Source organism: Coregonus clupeaformis, chromosome 21 (genome assembly GCF_020615455.1).
Source record: "Coregonus clupeaformis isolate EN_2021a chromosome 21, ASM2061545v1, whole genome shotgun sequence".
Classification (NCBI taxonomy): domain Eukaryota; kingdom Metazoa; phylum Chordata; class Actinopteri; order Salmoniformes; family Salmonidae; genus Coregonus; species Coregonus clupeaformis.
The window spans coordinates 53,837,733-53,856,991 of NC_059212.1; the positions used below are offsets into that span (position 1 = coordinate 53,837,733).

A 19,259-nucleotide genomic window follows, 5' to 3' on the forward strand; every position below is an offset into this window, starting at 1 on the left:
GACAAGATCCTCCCGTGTAGTTCTGGGCTGATTCTTCACCGTTCTCATGATCATTGCAACTCCACGAGGTGAGATCTTGCATGGAGCTCCAGACCGAGGGAGATTGACAGTTCTTTTGTGTTTCTTCCATTTGCGAATAATCGCACCAACTGTTGTCACCTTCTCACCAAGCTGCTTGGTGATGGTCTTGTAGCCCATTCCAGCCTTGTGTAGGTCTACAATCTTGTCCCTGACATCCTTGGAGAGCTCTTTGGTCTTGGCCATGGTGGAGAGTTTGGAATCTGATTGATTGATTGCTTCTGTGGACAGGTGTCTTTTATACAGGTAACAAGCTGAGATTAGGAGCACTCCCTTTAAGAGTGTGCTCCTAATGTCAGCTCGTTACCTGTATAAAAGACACCTGGGAGCCAGAAATCTTTCTGATTGAGAGGGGGTCAAATACTTATTTCCCTCATTAAAATGCAAATTAATTTATAACATTTTTGACATGCGTTTTTCTGGATTTGTTTGTTGTTATTCTGTCTCTCACTGTTCAAATAAACCTACCATTAAAATTATAGACTGATCATTTCTTTGTCAGTGGGCAAACGTATGGGGAATAGGGTGTAATTTGAGCCTCACCCATACGTACACTTAACCCGAGGATACCGTCTTCTACAATAAGATTTACAGTATATGACCTCAGTGCTCTGATGATGGGGATAATGATGGTGATGTGTCTGTGGCAGCGTCGTTAAGGCCTTGTTTGAAGAAGCTGCCCTGCTTCTTCAGTCTGTGGATTCTGCAGACAGACACAAACACAGGTTTGGCAAAGGAAGCATGTCATTGGGTGGGCTGTAACTGGTCATGTCATATCTATTTTCCTGGTCCTGTTAGTCACATGGTCAGGAAGAACTCCCTAACTATACTGAAACCAACCAATGGAAATAAGATACTTCTTTGTGTTATCCTAGAATCTTTTATGTTATACTTGACGATTTTTTATGAGTGAATTTCAATTGCATTGGTTTGTGGCTGGATATGATTTATCTTGTCTAATAAATTAAATCAATCAAGTCTGTGTCCACTAGTCTCTCACCTCTCATGCGTCCTGCTGTTCTGATCCTCTTTAGACTTGGTGAAGGTCACAGGGTCACCTCCTTGGACCAGGTGGGCAAACTCCCCGTCACTCTCCGCTCTGAAAATCACCCTGCAGGAGAAGCAAGTCACAATCACCATCATACACTTAAAATCACTCCATTCATCTCAACTCAAGAGAACCAGCGTGGACTGTTGACTAGAGTAGAGTAGAGTACAGTATAGCAGAGTGGAACAGAGTCGAGTCAAGGAAACTTTTCACCCTACTCTACTCTCCTCTGTAGCTCAGCTGGTAGAGCACGGCGCTTGTAACACCAAGGTAGTGGGTTTGATCCCCGGGACCACCCATACACAAAAATGTATGCACGCATGACTGTAAGTCGCTTTGGATAAAAGCGTCTGCTAAATGGCATATTATTATTACTCTACTCTACTCTACTCTACTTTACTCTACTAGAGTTAAGTCAATCAAGTAGACCCCTAAGGTAAATTCAGAATACAACAGATAGATACGGTAGACTGCAGTAGATAAACATAAGTAGAGGCTCACTTGGACTGGGTCTCCCCTGTCTTGACTCTCATCCTGCGGACCATGAACTCGTGTGAGTTGAAGAAGGAGAAGTAGGAGTCACTGTCCCACCGCAGCATGACTCTCAGCAGCTCTCCCAGGTCTACGTCAGTGGTCAGCAGGAAGGACACAGTGGTGTTGGTGGTCACGTTGGACCTGTGGGGGTTAGCATAGTTAGTAACGCATTTTAAATAAAACAACCAGAACTTTTAACGGGGTACTGGGCCAGAAATAGTTATTTGTTTTGCTCTATCATAATCAGCGGTACACAGGAATTACGCACCATTTCACTGTACCATTTCAATAGACAATGTAAAGTAACATTGAAGTAACCTAATGTAAATCGACTGTAAACAAAACAGAAAAGTAACAAGAATACATAACCCAGTGCTAAATTGTAAGAAGTTGAATGTTTAGCAGAGCTGCTTACAGAATGAGTTGGATGTCCTCCTTCTCTCCGTGGGTTCCATACATAGACACTATGACGGGCTGCTCGTTCAGACTCAGGTTCTGCTGGTTGAAGATATGGAACTTCATCTGGTAGTGGAAGACTAGAGGTGGAGGGACAGGACTGCTGTTAGACCTTCATTTGAACTAGTAACAGATTGTTTATGCATCATAAACAAGAAGAAGAAGAAGAAGAAGAAGAAGAAGAAGAAGAAGAAGAAGAAGAAGAAGAAGAAGAACCTAGATACTACAATACGGAACTTTGACGAGCTTTCTCAGTTTGATCTGCATTGTTTAGGAACACACCGCCCAGCTATCAATCAGCTGTCTAACAGATTCACCAACGTTACCCACCTTTGAAGGGCAAACAACAGCTATCAATCAGCTGTGTAGCAGACTAACCAACACACCTTTGAAGGGCATACTGGCGCCGGTCATCAGGTACATCTTGGCGCTCCTGGTGGTGCGTATCCTGTTGACTCCGAAGCCCATGTTGTTGCAGCGGTTCTTACGGCAGCTGAGACACAGGCCCCTGTTGAAGGCGTATTTGGAGTTGCAGCGGTAGGCCATGCTTTGCTGCTGTTTGTTCACCAGCGAGTCGATGAACAGGTGCACAGAGCGCTCATGGGCGCACTTCACGATCTGATCCAAGTCTGCAGGGCAGGGCACAGGAGAGGAATAGTTATGTTCACCTTCAGAACACCAGTGCAGAACGAGTTTCCTCTTCCTCCTAATCCTCACACTGTACTGTTGCGTTTGTCCTCACACGAGTGTGGGAAAAAAACTACAAACTAAAGAACATCCGTGTTACCCAATCCATTTCTCTCGGACGCCCTGCTGTTTTGAACATTCTGTTCTGTTCCAGCATTAGCAAGTTTTATTCAACAAGCAAAGTCTTGATGATGAGTTGGATAGTTGAATCAGATGTTGTAATGCTGGACTACAACAGAAATGTGCAACAGTTACGTCTGAATGTCAATGAAAAACAGATTGGGAAACAATGATGTTCTCTTGTCTGTGTTTTTTGTCCTACACTTGTGTAATGACAAAACAACACTACAGTGTGAATCCAGGGTTGGTCGAGGATGAGGCTAAGTCTTGTAAGTCTACTTAGATACCAGATAGAGAAATCCAATCATTCTACATGCAATTCTATGACTGTAGATATAGTGTGAGGGTTTGTGGGAGTTGGAGTTGGAGTTAAGCCTGGGTCTACTTACTGTAGATGCCTAGTTCTATAGAGCTCCACAGTGGAGGTGTCATAATACCCATAAAACCTAGCGGTCAAACAGGGAAATGGTTCCAATCGTTTTTCCTCCATTCATTTTTCCCATAGGGAATTTTAGAAACACTTAAAATAAGGGCTGTGTTTCATGTAGGCTTACCCTGGCGTGACGTTTTGTTAACCATATAAATCTCTCTCGGACAAGATTTACTCTCAGATTCGAAAATGCTAATTAGCATCAAAGTAGCCATCATGCAAGACTTCAAATCCCTGCAAGCTCCTGCACGTCATCTCTAGCTGACACCTTTGCTAACAGGTACTGTGTCAATTTAAAACTTGCACAAGACAGTTCACAGAATTGTCCATTTAAATTTTTTTTGCCAATTTATTCATCCATTTAGCTAACATTAGATCGTTAATCCAGAGATTCTTACCTTTGCCTCGATTCGGCAGTCTCGTCCAGATCATCATGGCATTTGTAGTTCTTTATGATAGCCACATTAGCAGCTCTTTAGCATTTCATTTTGGGGGGTAAATACAGGCAAATATATTGATAAAAGTCACCTTGTCCTAGAGAGACTTACACGGTTATGAAAACGTCACACCCTATGGGGAAAATCCCCTATGGGAAAAATGAATGGTGGAAAAACGATTGAAACCATTTCCTTGTTTGACCGCTATCTTTTATGGGTATTATGACTCATACTGTGGTACTCTATTGAACTACAGTGTGAGGGTTTGTGGGAGTTGGAGTTAAGCCTGGGTCTACTCACTGCGGAGGCCAAAGTTTCTCATCATGTCTATGGTGTGCCGGAAGGAGCAGCCTGGCTGCGCTGTTCCTCCGTTGGGGTAGATGTCCACGTGGCCCACGGGTCTCTGGATACCGATACTGAGATCTGGAGACCCCCTGGTGTTGGTGTGGAGGACATCCACGAATTTTGCATCGTCAGGAGACAGGCGGTTTGTGTGCTCTGCGTACTCGAAGCTAGGTCCAGCCGGATCCAGGCCTGAAAGAATGAGCAGGACAGGGAGAGGGACATTAGGGACTGGGCGTTAGAGAACTGGAATCTTACAGTATCCTCCAGTGGTATAACTACTATAATCTTCTCTGTTGTTAATAGTTAGTAACTACTGCATACATTCAGAACACTGTCAGCCTGCTGTTATTGTGTCAGTCTGCCATGATGTATTAGAACACATGGTTCAAGTTACAAGCCTTTTGAGTGTTATGCAGCAGTCTTTTGGGGTGTTATAAATAGTCCTTTTGGGGTGTTATAAATAGTATTTTTGGGTGTAATGCAATAGTCATTTTGGGTGTTATACAGTAGTCTTTTTGGGTGTTATACAGTAGTCTTTTGGGGTGTTGTAAATAGTCATGTTGTGTGTTATAAATAGTCATTTTGGGTGTTATGCAGTTGTCTTTTTCGGGTGTTATAAATAGTCATTTTGGGTGTTATAAATAGTCATTTGGGGTGTTATACAGTAGTCTTTTTGGGTGTTATACAGTGGTCCTTTTGGGGTGTTATACAGTAGTATTTTTGGGGTGTTGTAAATAGTCATTTTGGGTGTTATAAGTAGTCCTTTTGGGGTGTTATAAATAGTCTTTTTGGAGTGTTATAAATAGTCATTTTCTTTGTTATAAATAGTCATTTTGGGTGTTGTACAGTAGTCTTTTTGGGTGTCACAGATAGTTATTTTGGGTGTTATGCGGTAGTCATTTTGGGTGTTATAAATAGTCCTTTTGGGTGTTATACAGTAGTCTTTTGGGGTGTTATAAATAGTCATTTTTGGTGTTATAAATAGTCATTTTACATTTCTACAAGTTCTCACTGATAAAAAGAACATGTGTAACATGAGTCTTTACCCCCTCAAACTGAACTCAACCTGAACTTAGTTACGTATACACCCTTTTTGGAGTGGGACCTCTGAAAGGTCGATCCAGCGTTTTTAAGGCCGAAAGGCATTGCCTTAAACTGATACAGGTCAAATAAGGAGTGGTTGCTGCCTTGGTTTCGGCCCTGGACCTAACCGTTATGTTATCTAAGGTGGGTGTGGCATGCTTAGTTATACAAATAAGTTGAGATGGATGCGAAGGGCAAAGAAAATACAGCGGTAGCCAATCCTTCGGGCCTGTATCAGTTTAAAGCCATTACCCAAAGCCTTTTGGCCTGTATCAGTTTAAAGCCATTACCCAAAGCCTTTTGGCCTGTATCAGTTTAAAGCCATTACCCAAAGCCTTTTGGCCTGTATCAGTTTAAAGCCATTACCCAAAGCCTTTTGGCCTTAAGAAGGCTGGAGTGACCTTTCAAATGGGCTGGTGGAGGGAGTTCTTGGGGAGTTCTTGGGGAGTTCTTGGGGAGTTCTTGGGGAGTTCTTGGGGAACTGTGAGATGTCACCTTTTTTTTGTCTCTCTACTCCCCCAACAAGTCTCAATACTGTCTTCAGCAAACTCCATGATGCCAACTGGTTTAAATAACCCAGCTGTGCACCTTCTCACTAGGGCTAGGCAATCTCACTCACTCTAAATAGAAGAAGGGAGGGGCAATGAGATGGGAGTTTACTTAAGCAGTGTTTGACTGACCAAAGTGGGGTGACAGCAAATTGATAGGCAACAACCACTTGAACTGCTATAGGGATGCAAGGGAAATACCAAACAGAATTAAGGGCAAACGTGTATATCTTAGGTTTAGAACAGAGCCTAATGACACAGCAGTGATTAGGTTGATTTCCAGATGGACAGACACCATACGAGGTCTGGGTCCTACTCAGAGCCATGTATTTCTCTGTTATATATATATTTTTGGTCCTTCCCACCCGTGATATTGCTCTATTATCTGGCTCTGGTCTGATATTACCTATTATCTGGCTCTGGTCTGATATTACCTATTATCTGGCTCTGGTCTGATATTACCTATTATCTGGCTCTGGTCTGGTCCTACCCACCCGTGATATTGCTCAATTATCTGGCTCTGGTCTGATATTACCTATTATCTGGCTCTGGTCTGGTCCTTCCCACCCGTGATATTGCTCTATTATCTGGCTCTGGTCTGATATTGCTCTATTATCTGGCTCTGGTCTGGTCCTACCCACCCGTGATATTGCTCTATTATCTGGCTCTGGTCTGATATTACCTATTATCTGGCTCTGGTCTGGTCCTTCCCACCCGTGATATTGCTCTATTATCTGGCTCTGGTCTGATATTGCTCTATTATCTGGCTCTGGTCTGGTCCTACCCACCCGTGATATTGCTCTATTATCTGGCTCTGGTCTGATATTACCTATTATCTGGCTCTGGTCTGGTCCTTCCCACCCGTGATATTGCTCTATTATCTGGCTCTGGTCTGATATTGCTCTATTATCTGGCTCTGGTCTAGTCCTTCCCACCCGTGATATTGCTCTATTATCTGGCTCTGGTCTGATATTGCTCTATTATCTGGCTCTGGTCTGGTCCTACCCACCAGCGGGTCCCTGAGTAGCAGAGTTGAGGTGGATTGACAGATGGTTATATGTCTCTATGGTCCTACAGAAACCTGCTCCTACAGGCACCATCCGAGGGATGAGAGCATCTAGTCCTACCCACCAGTGATCCTGTTGACCTTGTTGTTGGTCAGGTTTCCAGCTATGCCAGCCACGTGTGCTCCCAGGCTGTATCCCAGCAGGTGGAGGTTCATCAGGTCATACTTCAGATCCACCTGAGGGGAGGCATCATTTAGTTTTAACAGATGATTGGTGCATTTCAGATCCACATAAATAACTGCACATTTAAGTAAGACGTTTAAGTAAGAGAACACATGGATTATGGTTCTGGAATTATCAGTGTGGTAGAACAGTCGACTATCACATTAAACTGCATCGATCTCCATTGCTAATTCTAACACTCTCTCTCTCTCTCTCTCTCTCTCTCTCTCTCTCTCTCTCTCTCTCTCTCTCTCTCTCTCTCTCTCTCTCTCTCTCTCTCTCTCTCTCTCTCGCTCTCTCTCTTTCTCTCGTCACATCTTATGCCACTGTCATGAGCACTCTCTCTCCCTGGTAGCAACATTAATTGCATTCAATTATCTTCCACTCTGCTCACCTCCCTCTCTCTACTCAGCCTAACTAGCTCCACCTGCCCTGCTCTGCTCTTGTTACCTGGCCAGCTGCACTGCATTTCCCACTCACCATCCTCACCTTGCCTCACTCTGTTCTAATTACTCTGCCAGCTGAACTGCATTTCCCCACTACCTCTCCCAGTATATCAAGCCCTGGTTTTCAGCCAAGCCCTGTCAGATCGTCTTCAAACCCGGACCAGTAACCTGCCTGTCTGCGCTCTGACTCCTGTTTGTGATACCGATCCTTTCTTGACTGCCTCCTTGTTCTACTGCCCCGTCTATCCCAACCTGCCTTCTGGACCTCGACTACTCTCCGATCTTCAGCCCCTCCGGTAACTCGTTTCTGCCTTCTGTCTCTCACCACGATATTTGCCCAGCCCTGATCTGTACTTCTGCCTGCCATTCATATTGCTGTTGTGTGTGTGTGTTCCCCCAGGTCTCCGACCACCAGATGAGCGTGCCCAGACGTTTCACCACCCTCAGCCCGATACGCCGCTCCATCACTGGGGAACACACACACTAAGCACTTGGACGGGACACCCCCGGACATTTGGTGACCCCCGGAGCACAGGTACCCACAGGAGGACCCTGAAAGACCCCTGACACCCCTGGGACTCCTCTTCCCGCCTGTAACCTTGAATAAAGAACTCTGAATTTGAACTTGCGCTCTTGGGTCCTCTTCTGTTCGTGACAGAACGATCTGACCATCATGGACCCAGCGCACTCCCTGACCACGATGGAGGAAGAGCCAGAGAGGACTGCCCTACAGCGACTGGAACGCTCTGAGGGAGACATAAATCGGATGGCTGGCGACATCGCTTCCCTTCTCCAGCTATTCAACCAGCAGCAACAACAGTTCCAACTGCAGCAACAACAGCTAGCCCAAGCCCTGCAACTACTCTCAAGCCCGGCTACTCCACCTGCACCCCCTCCTGGTCCTTTTGTTCCTGTACCACCGATACTCCTTCATCCCTCCGCTGGAGGTCCCAATGCTGCAGGCCCGGCAGTGCTGCCACCAGATCCCCACGCTCCTGAACCAAGGATTGGGAACCCGGAACGTTTTGATGGCAACCAGAAGCAAGTAAGACCATTCTTGAGCAGCTGCCGAATCCAGTTTGCACTACAGCCCAGGACTTTCTCAACAGAGGGAGCCAAGGTGGGGTATGTCATCACACATCTCACCGGTCGAGCTCGGTTGTGGGGAACGGCGGAATTCGACCGGCAAACCCCAGCCTGTGCCTCCTTCAGTGCCTTTGAGGAGGAGATGTTAAAGGTCTTTGACCTAGGCTCGCCAACAGCCGAAGCGTCACAAGCTCTGCTCACCATCCGTCAGGGCAATCGGACAGTGGCAGACTTCTCCATTGACTTTCGTACCCTGGCCAGTCAAAGCTCGTTTAACCCAGAGGCACTGGTGCAAGCCTTCCTCCATAGCCTGGCGGACTATATCAAGGACGAGCTTGTTTCCCATGACCCGCCCTCAACGCTTGATGCCGCCATTGACCTTGCCGTTCGCATTGACCGCCGTATACAGACCCGGAGGAGGGAGAAGGGCCGTCTCAGTCAACCTGCCATCCGTACTCGGGTCGATACCGCTTCTGTCCAGCCCCTGCCTGTCAAGTCCCATAGCCAACTTAATCAGCCTGAGCCCATGGAGATTGGCCGTGCCTCTCTGACTCCCGAGGAGCGTCGGCGCCGTCTAAGCTCCAACCTTTGCCTCTACTGTGGTGGCGAGAATCACCGTGTCGCTACTTGTCCGGCAAAAGCCGCAGCTCACCAGGTGTAGGGGAGATCCGGGTGAGCTCAACAAGCCTTCAGTCTCCCTCCATCCGAAAGACCCTGCTTCATCTCCGCCTTCAGCTTTCTGACAAGACTCATACATTGGCCGCCCTTGTGGATTCCGGAGCCGAAGCAAACATCATGGACCCTGAGCTTGCACAGCAACTGGGCGTGAACCATCATCAACTGACACAACCCATTCCTGCACGAGCCCTGGATGGGCATCATCTTGGCACTGTCACTCATATCTCCGCCCCTGTGACAATCCTGCTGTCAGGAAACCACCAGGAGTCCATCCAGTTTCACCTCCTACACTCACCTGGCCAACCACTCATTCTTGGATACCCGTGGCTCCGTCAGCACAACCCCCACATCGACTGGGAGACAGGAACAGTCCGTGAGTGGGGAAGGAGTTGTCACCAGACCTGTTTAAGGGGGGCCACCCTGCCCGTTCACCGGGAAGGATCTAGCGCTACCTCCGACATATCCAATGTTCCGGCCTGTTACCACAGCCTGAAAGAGGTGTTCAACAAATCCAAGGCGACATCTCTACCCCCACACAGACCCTATGACTGCGCGATTGATCTCCTGCCTGGCACAGCACCTCCCAAGGGTCGTCTGTATTCACTGTCAGCCCCGGAAAGAAAGGCCATGGAGGACTACATTAATGACTCTCTTGCCTCCGGGATAATTAGACCGTCGTCTTCCCCCGCAGGAGCGGGATTCTTCTTTGTCGGCAAGAAGGACGGTTCTCTTCGTCCATGCATAGATTACCGGGGTCTGAACGACATCACGGTTAAGAATCGCTACCCACTGCCCTTACTTTCGTCTGCCTTCGAACTGCTGCAGGGAGCCACTGTATTCACTAAGCTGGACCTTCGCAATGCCTACCATCTGGTGCGGATGAGGGAGGGAGACGAATGGAAGACAGCGTTCAACACACCAACCGGCCACTATGAATATCTCGTCATGCCCTTCGGCCTCACCAATGCCCCAGCAGTTTTTCAAGCCCTAGTGAATGATATCCTCAGGGACATGCTAAATACGTTCGTATTTGTGTACCTTGACGATATTTTAATATTCTCAAAGACTCTGTCAGAACACACGCACCACGTCCGGTTGGTCCTGCGCCGCCTGCTGGAGAACTCTCTTTTCGTGAAGGCAGAGAAGTGCGAGTTCCATGCCAAGACCGTTTCATTCCTGGGGTATGTGGTGACCGAGGGCAGCATTCAGATGGATCTCACGAAGGTGTCGGCTGTCACTTCCTGGCCAGTTCCTGAGTCTCGGAAGAAGTTGCAACAGTTCCTGGGCTTTGCCAACTTTTATAGGAGATTCATCAGAAACTATAGCACAGTGGCTGCACCCCTCACGGCGCTAACCAGCACTAAACAACCGTACCAATGGACATCAGCTGCTGATAAGGCCTTCAATATCCTCAAGACATGTTTCACTTCTGCTCCCATCCTCCAGATGCCAGATGCAGCAAGGCAGTTTGTGGTGGAGGTAGATGCTTCGGACGTGGGAGTGGGTGCAGTGCTTTCTCAAAGAGCAGCTGAGGATGGCAAGATGCACCCCTGTGCCTTCTACTCCCGTCGGCTAACCCCTGCCGAATGCAACTACGACATTGGGAACCGCGAGCTGTTGGCTGTCAAGCTCGCCCTTGAAGAATGGCGGCACTGGTTAGAGGGGTCAAAGGAACCATTCGTAGTGTGGACAGACCACAAGAACCTGGAGTATATCCAAACAGCCAGGAGGCTGAACTCCCGTCAACAGCGGTGGTCTCTGTTCTTTACGCGCTTCAATTTCACGCTCTCCTACCGCCCGGGATCTCGCAACATCAAACCTGATGCTCTTTCCCCGGATGTTTCAGAAGGACGAGACCACCGCCATGACAGCTCCCATTCTTCCCAGCCACTTGGTCGTAGCGGCCCTCACCTGGGAGATCGAGAAGCAGGTCATGGAGGCTCTTCGGGACCAGCCAGGTCCAAGCACCAGCGCCCCCAACCGTCTGTTTGTTCCAGCAAATCTCAGGTCACCTGTGATTCAGTGGGGGCACGAATCCCGTCTGGCCTGTCATCCCGGCATCACTCGCACCCTTCATCTGGTCCGCCAGCGGTTCTGGTGGCGGGGGATGAGACGGGATGTCCGAGAATTCATCCGAGCTTGTCCCACTTGTAACCGAAACAAGACTCCCAACCAGCCTCCTGCTGGGTTGCTGCAACCCCTACTCATACCCAAGAGGCCCTGGTCCCACGTTTCACTGGACTTTGTTACGGGCCTTCCGCCCTCTGACGGACACACAGTCATCCTTACCATTGTTGACCGCTTTAGTAAGATGACCCACTTCGTGCCCCCTTCCCAAACTACCCTCTGCTAAAGAGACCTCCCAGGTGGTCCTGGAACATGTGTTTCGTATCCATGGCCTACCCCAGGATATAGTGTCAGACCGGGGCCCGCAATTCTCAGCAACCTTTTGGAAGGAGTTCTGTCATCTCCTTGGGGCCACCGCCAGCCTATCGTCTGGATTCCACCCGCAGTCAAACGGCCAGACTGAACGCATGAACCAGGAGCTGGAGAAGGCACTGAGGTGTGTGGCTTCCCAAAATCCCCGGGCCTGGGCTCAACACCTGCTCTGGGTGGAATATGCCCATAATTCACTCACCAGTTCCTCCACCGGGCTCTCCCCCTTTCAGTGTGTCTACGGGTATCAACCTCCACTGTTTGCCAGCCAGGAGGCGGATGCCACCTGTCCGTCTGCTCTTGCGTATGCCCGCCGCTGCCGCCCGCACTTGGGCCCAGGCTCGCACTGTGCTCCTGAAGTCTGGAACCAGCTACGCCGTCGGTGCCAACCGACGGAGGACCCCAGCACCTACTTACCGGGTTGGTCAGAAGGTCTGGCTGTCTGCCCGGGATCTGCCGCTGCGGGTTGTATCACGAAAGCTGGCCCCTCGCTTCATTGGTCCTTTTCCTGTGCAGAAAGTCATCAGTCCAACGGCGGTCCGACTTCAGTTGCCCGCTTCCATGCGGGTCCACCCCACCTTCCACGTCTCCAAGGTCAAGCCGGTCCATGAAAGTCCCCTGGTCCCTGCAGCTCCGGCGCCACCTCCTCCGCGCCTCGTAGATGGCGGTCCTGTCTTCACCGTCCGGCGGCTGCTCCGCTCTAGGCGAAGGGGTAGGGGTCTCCAGTACCTCGTTGATTGGGAGGGATATGGTCCAGAGGAGAGGACCTGGATCCCGGCCAGGAGGATAGTGGACCGGACCCTTATCACTGACTTCCACCGACTACATCCTGATCAGCCTGCAATCCGTAGGGGCCGTCCAAGAGGGGTTCCTAGCCGTCCGGCCCGCCCTGCTCCTGTCTCAGTGCCTGTCCTGTCTCCCGACCGTGACCCTCCAGCTCCTTCTGAGGATGAGGAGATTCACTCGGACCGCTCGGAGGAGTTCTGACCCGCCGCCTGCTCCCCTCCACCCTCCCGGCATGATGTTGTTCTTGGGACTTCTGGGGCCGTCCCTTGGAGGGGGGGTCCTGTCATGAGCACTCTCTCTCCCTGGTAGCAACATTAATTGCATTCAATTATCTTCCACTCTGCTCACCTCCCTCTCTCTACTCAGCCTAACTAGCTCCACCTGCCCTGCTCTGCTCTTGTTACCTGGCCAGCTGCACTGCATTTCCCACTCACCATCCTCACCTTGCCTCACTCTGTTCTAATTACTCTGCCAGCTGAACTGCATTTCCCCACTACCTCTCCCAGTATATCAAGCCCTGGTTTTCAGCCAAGCCCTGTCAGATCGTCTTCAAACCCGGACCAGTAACCTGCCTGTCTGCGCTCTGACTCCTGTTTGTGATACCGATCCTTTCTTGACTGCCTCCTTGTTCTACTGCCCCGTCTATCCCAACCTGCCTTCTGGACCTCGACTACTCTCCGATCTTCAGCCCCTCCGGTAACTCGTTTCTGCCTTCTGTCTCTCACCACGATATTTGCCCAGCCCTGATCTGTACTTCTGCCTGCCATTCATATTGCTGTTGTGTGTGTGTTCCCCCAGGTCTCCGACCACCAGATGAGCGTGCCCAGACGTTTCACCACCCTCAGCCCGATACGCCGCTCCATCACTGGGGAAACACACACTAAGCACTTGGACGGGACACCCCCGGACATTTGGTGACCCCCGGAGCACAGGTACCACAGGAGGACCCTGAAAGACCCCCTGACACCCCTGGGACTCCTCTTCCCGCCTGTAACCTTGAATAAAGAACTCTGAATTTGAACTTGCGCTCTTGGGTCCTCTTCTGTTCGTGACAGCCACATCTTAATGTATCACCCTGTTGAAAGAGAACTTTCCTGCAATACAGGAAATGTAAAACATGTAGTGCATTTGAGGTGTAAAAAGGATTCTGAAGTTTGTAATTTCCACGTAGAAATTTCACACACACATACAGTAGGCATTATCAACCCCTACAAAAATATTTATTCATAATAATTCACATTTCCTGTTGATGCAGGATTATGTTCCTGCTGTAGGAAACTGGCTAAAATTAAGATCCTACATCTGTATATAAATCCAGGGCGGTACGGAAAAATTAAATAGTGGGGGGTACTCCATGAGCCTATTACATTTTAGTCATTTAGCAGACGCTCTTATCCAGAGGGACTTACAGTTAAGTGAGCGCATACATTTTCATACTGGCCCCCCGTGGGAATCGAACTCACAACCCTGGCGTTGCAAACGCCATGCTCTACCAACTGAGTTACATCCCTGCCGGCCATTCCCTCCCCTACCCTCGACGACGCTGGCTAATTGTACGCCGCCCCATGGGTCTCCCGGTCTCGGCCGGCTACGACAGAGTCTGGATTCGAACCAGGATCTCTAGTGGCACAGCTAGCACTGCGATGCAGCGCCTTAGACCACTGCGCCACTCGGGAGACTCAACAGGCGGTATAGCCTACGCTCCAAAATGCGATGTGGTTCGTCGAGAACGCCGCAATTTTGCCAAGGTAGAGATGAGTGGCCGACACCGAGACACGCGCGGACAGCAGTGGACGCATAAATTCTGGCCAAATGTCATTACACCTTTTTGGCATTTTGTGTAAAAGATGTCTCTTTCCATTCACCACTGTTCGGAGGCTGGAAATATGTTGTGCATGGATGAAAGGGCGCTGGTACGCCTATTAAATGATCCCTTTGAAGTGACTGTTTGACAATCAGATGAAAACCCCATGACTGGTTGTGTTTCTGCCACAATAAAAGGTAACATATTTTAAAAGTTAAATTACAACTCTTTAGACTAGTCCCACAGTGATTATATTGAATTAATAGGGATTCTATCATTACAGGAAGAAATTACATCTACTTTCGCCCTTGTAAAAATCCAATACATTATCATTATAGTAGCGTACCATAATGCATCATGATCAAACCCTCACCTCCAGCCAGTTGATGAGCCTGGCCACATCCTCTCCAACCAGCTTGGTGTGAGCCGCAGAGTTGGGGTAGTGGTGCTGGGCCCGGTCCAGCCAGTCCACCACTATAACGTTGGCATTGGTCACGCGCTCAAACAGGGCTGCTACCAGCTTGTAGATCCAGCTCTCAAACAAACCTGCCACCTAGAACACAGGACAGGAAGATACATGTGTATTAGGGATGACTTACAGGGTAGTTAACTCAGGGCAAACCTCAAAGACACACTATTCCCTATGTAGTGAACTACTAACCAGACCCTATGTAATGAACTACTAACCAGACCCTATGTAGTGAACTACTAACCAGACTCTATGTAGTGCCCTACTAACCAGACCCTATGTAGTGCCCTACTAACCAGACCCTATGTAGTGAACTACTAACCAGACCCTATGTAGTGAACTACTAACCAGACCCTATGTAGTGAACTACTAACCAGACCCTATGTAGTGAACTACTAACCAGACCCTATGTAGTGAACTACTAACCAGACCCTATGTAGTGCCCTACTAAACAGACCCTATACAGTAGGGCACTACATTAATGCTCCTGCTTAGGTAGACCTGGACCTGGTGATGTCATTGTTGTGGCATAGGCCCATGTTGCTGTAGGACATATGTGGTGTGTGTTGTGGTATGTTGATGTGAAGTTGCAGTGTGGAGTATTGTCCTCCGTGGTGTATTGCTGTGAAGTTGGTATGTCCTTCCTGCCTAGTATTATATCTCCCGTGTGCCCAAAGTAATTGCCCTTCTGGGATAAATAAATTAAATGTGTTAAATTGAATTGGCAGAGCCTGAGGGATTCCCATTATGGTAAAGCACATTTTGCATTCAGTCATCATCAGCAGGCTGTGACATCCATCAGCCAGCACTGGGAGCAGTAGGAGTGACAGTGAATGGAGGAAGACTCTACTCTATAGTGGCTTCTCAAACAGATCTGGGACCAGACTACACTCCTGTTACCCAGGTGATCTGGGACCAGACTACACTCCTGTTACCCAGGTGATCTGGGACCAGACTACACTCCTGTTACCCAGGTGATCTGGGACCAGACTACACTCCTGTTACCCAGGTGATCTGGGACCAGACTACACTCCTGTTACCCAGGTGATCTGGGACCAGACTACACTCCTGTTACCCAGGTGATCTGGGACCAGACTACACTCCTGTTACCCAGGTGATCTGGGACCAGACTACACTCCTGTTACCCAGGTGATCTGAGACCAGACTACAATCCTGTTACATAGGTGATCTGGGACCAGACTACACTCCTGTTACCCAGGTGATCTGGGACCAGACTACATTCCTGTTACCCAGGTGATCTGGGACCAGACTACACTCCTGTTACCCAGGTGATCTGGGACCAGACTACACTCCTGTTACCCAGGTGATCTGAGACCAGACTACACTCCTGTTACCCAGGTGATCTGGGACCAGACTACACTCCTGTTACCCAGGTGATCTGAGACCAGACTACAATCCTGTTATCCAGGTGTTCTGAGACCTGGAGACTTACAAATTGGTTTATAGCCAGTGGGGGGTTGGGGGAGAGCGGGGTGGGGGGTAGAAGGATTACTGTTTTACTATTCCAGGTATTCCTGGAATCCAGGTGATCCGAGACCAGACTACGCTCCTGTTATCCAGGTAGCTACTTACCGACCAGCCGTGTATGATGACGAATGTGGGTAAGCTGGTGTCGAAGCCACACTGTGTGGCTGTATCCTTTTTCCCTGGCACCAGGTAACACAGATCCTCCTCTGGCTCCTTGGCTGAACGCACTGAGAACTTGGTCTCTATGTCAGTGTAGTCCAGTAACCAGTCTGTACTGTTGCCTGGAGGGACAGAGGGCGAGATTAAAGACACGGACCCACTTTGCATCAAGTGTTGCTAAAACATTTACTACATGGTATTTAATGACCTATTATGCTGGCAGGGACAGTAACTGTGATCAGTGTGATAGAAGGAGTCAGGCGCAGGAGGGTAAATCACTGTACACAATTGCGCTGGATAGCGACAACAGAAAACAGGGGAAACCATCTACCCCGGCAATACAAGGTACGAGTAGCTCCACCGAGCTACACTACTCTCACAAATAAACAATCACCCACAAGGACAAGGGGGGCAGAGGGAACACTTATACACGGACTAATGAGGGGATATGAACCAGTTGTGTGTAATTGACAAGACAAGACAAATGGAATGATGAGACATGGAGCGGCAGTGGCTAGAAGGCCGGTGACAACGAACGCCGAAGCCTGCCCGAACAAAGAGGGGAGGCAGCCTCGGCGGAAGTCTTGACAATAACAGTATAGGCACAGATGTTTATAATACATAAAGTGGAACCTAGGTTCAAAGACTCCGGTGCATAATGCATATTCTCATGGGTTCAAAAGCACCAAGAGGTCCTTAGGGTTGTTGAGGTTCAACCAGAGAGAACTAGTCATTCCTCTCTCTGATTGCTAAATTATAAAATCATCCCAAACCTCATCATTTACAATATTTTGTTAAAGTTTAAAAACGTAATCTGCTACATTTTTTAAAATAGTAATATGCATACACAAAATATAGTTACAATGTGCAGGGTTCATGTAAATTTGAATGTGTCATGATTTGGTGAAATCTCTTCTAGCCCACATTTCCAGGTGATCTGGGACCAGACTACACTCATCTTATCCCAATAGAACCCCAGCTGGTTGGGGGAGTTTTTGTTCCTCCGAACAATGAACTGTCTGTCTGTCAGAGCTCAGAACAGGTTCATGGAGCTGCCGTCATGGAAACTGCCTCAGCCAATGCTAACTTTCATTCATTCCCACGGCACAAAGGTTCCAATTGTTTAAAAAAACCACCGCACTTTTATCAACAGCATTTTGCCTATTATATAATCTGCTTTCAAAACATAATGTATTTATTTTTGTATAATGTTTGCATTCAGAATAATGCATGAATTGATTTGTGAGAATAAAATAATCGTCCAACTTACTGGGAGCAGGAGTTTCAGTGTTGAAGACAGACTCACATGACGACTTGATGATACAAATCCCAATTATAATCAACCAGGTGATTTCTTTTCCCATAGTACAGTCGATTCAATTTAATTAAAGAACTTTCCAAATGAAAACGAAAATTGTTTGTCACTTTAATCCGCCAGAATGTATTTTTCCGCTTGTAAAACTCTATTTTTTTGTAAAGTTGTCCAACTTCGCAATATGATCTTCACTTGAACTTGAAGGTTTCAAATGGTGTATTTATACCGGCCCTGTCGACGCATGTAAATCCAACCCTATTTCTATTGGTCTAAAACATGGGCAAGGAGTGGACAACCTTCCCAAATGGGGACAATGTCAGCAAATCACATGTCTGCTGCAGGACTACAGTTCTTTTCCGAGTACTCACCTGGTATGGTACACTGACTGCGTATAAAAATACATACACACACACACACACACACACACACACACACACACACACACACACACACACACACACACACACACACAGTAGGCATGCCTAAACTATATATACAAAAGTATGGGGACACCCCTTCAAATTTGTGGATTCGGCTATTTCAGCCACACACGTTGCTGGCAGGTGTATAAAATCGAGCACACAGCCATGCAATCTCCATAGACAAACATTGGCCGTAGAATGGTCCGTACTGAAGTGCTCAGTGGCTTTCAACGTGGCACCGTCACAGGATGCCACCTTTCCAGCAAGTCAGTTTGTAAAATGTCTGCCCTGCTAGAGCTGCCCCGGTCAACTGTAAGTGCTGTTATTGTAAAGTGGAAACGTCTAGGAGCAACAACAGCTCAGCCGCGAAGTGGTAGGCCACACAAGCTCACAGAACGGGACTGCCGAGTGCTGAAGCGCGTAAAAATCGTCTGTCCTCGGTTGCAACCTTCACTTCCGAGTTCCAAACTGCCTCTGGAAGCAACGTCAACACAAGAACTGTTCCTCGGGAGCTTCAAGAAATGGGTTTCCATGGCAGAGTAGCAGCACACAAGCCTAAGATCACCATGCGCAACACCAAGCGTTGGTTGGAGTGGTGTAAAGCTCGCCGTCATTAGACTCTGGAGCAGTGGAAACGCGTCCTCTGGAGTGATGAATCACGCTTCACCATCTGGCAGTCCGACGGACTAATCTGGGTTTGGCGGATGCCAGGAGAACGCTGCCTGCCCCAATGCATAGTACCAACTGTAAAGTTTGGTGGAGGAGGAATAATGGTCTGGGGCTGTTTTTCATGGTTCAGGCTAGTCCCCTTAGTTCCAGTGAAGGGAAATCTTAATGCTACAGCATACAATGACATTCTAGACGATTCTGTGCTTCCAACTTTGTGGCAACAGTTTGTGGAAGACCCTTTCCTGTTTCAGCATGACAATGCCCCCGTGCACAAAGCGAGGTCCATACAGAAATGGTTTGTCGAGATCGGTGTGGAAGAACTTGACTGGCCTGCACAGAGCCCTGACCTCAACCCTGTTGAACACCTTTGGGATCAATTGGAACGTCTACTGCGAGCCAGACCTAATCGCCCAACATCAGTGCCCGACCTCACTAATGCTCTTGTGGCTGAATGGAAGCAAGTCCCCGCAGCAATGTTCCAACATCTAGTGGAAAGCCTTCCCAGA

At 48.4% G+C, this 19,259-nt stretch overlaps 1 protein-coding gene across 1 annotated transcript; it reads right to left on the reverse strand.

Moving 5' to 3' along the window:
- Positions 1–544: 544 nt before the first annotated feature.
- Positions 545–17,859, reverse strand: LOC121535425 (lipoprotein lipase). Its single transcript, XM_041842475.2, has 10 exons — positions 17,618–17,859; positions 16,294–16,469; positions 14,605–14,784; positions 6,898–7,009; positions 4,091–4,324; positions 2,503–2,745; positions 2,076–2,196; positions 1,628–1,801; positions 1,079–1,189; positions 545–781 (listed from the first exon to the last, which is right to left on the reverse strand). Exons 1-10 carry the CDS (start codon positions 17,709–17,711, stop codon positions 682–684), a joined length of 1,545 nt encoding a protein of 514 aa, XP_041698409.2. The 5' UTR covers positions 17,712–17,859; the 3' UTR covers positions 545–681.
- Positions 17,860–19,259: the final 1,400 nt, after the last annotated feature.

What these genes read in the sequence shown, in the direction of transcription:
- LOC121535425 (XM_041842475.2), bottom strand. Translation starts at nt 17,711, where the DNA reads ATGGGAAAAGAAATCACCTGGTTGATTATAATTGGGATTTGTATCATC. An exon ending in CAAGGTCAACAGGATCACTG is followed by an intron (nt 4,325 to 6,897) that starts GTGGGTAGGACT and finishes TCATTCTTTCAG; the next exon opens with GCCTGGATCCGGCTGGACCT. An exon ending in GAGAAACTTTGGCCTCCGCA is followed by an intron (nt 2,746 to 4,090) that starts GTGAGTAGACCC and finishes CCTGCCCTGCAG; the next exon opens with ACTTGGATCAGATCGTGAAG.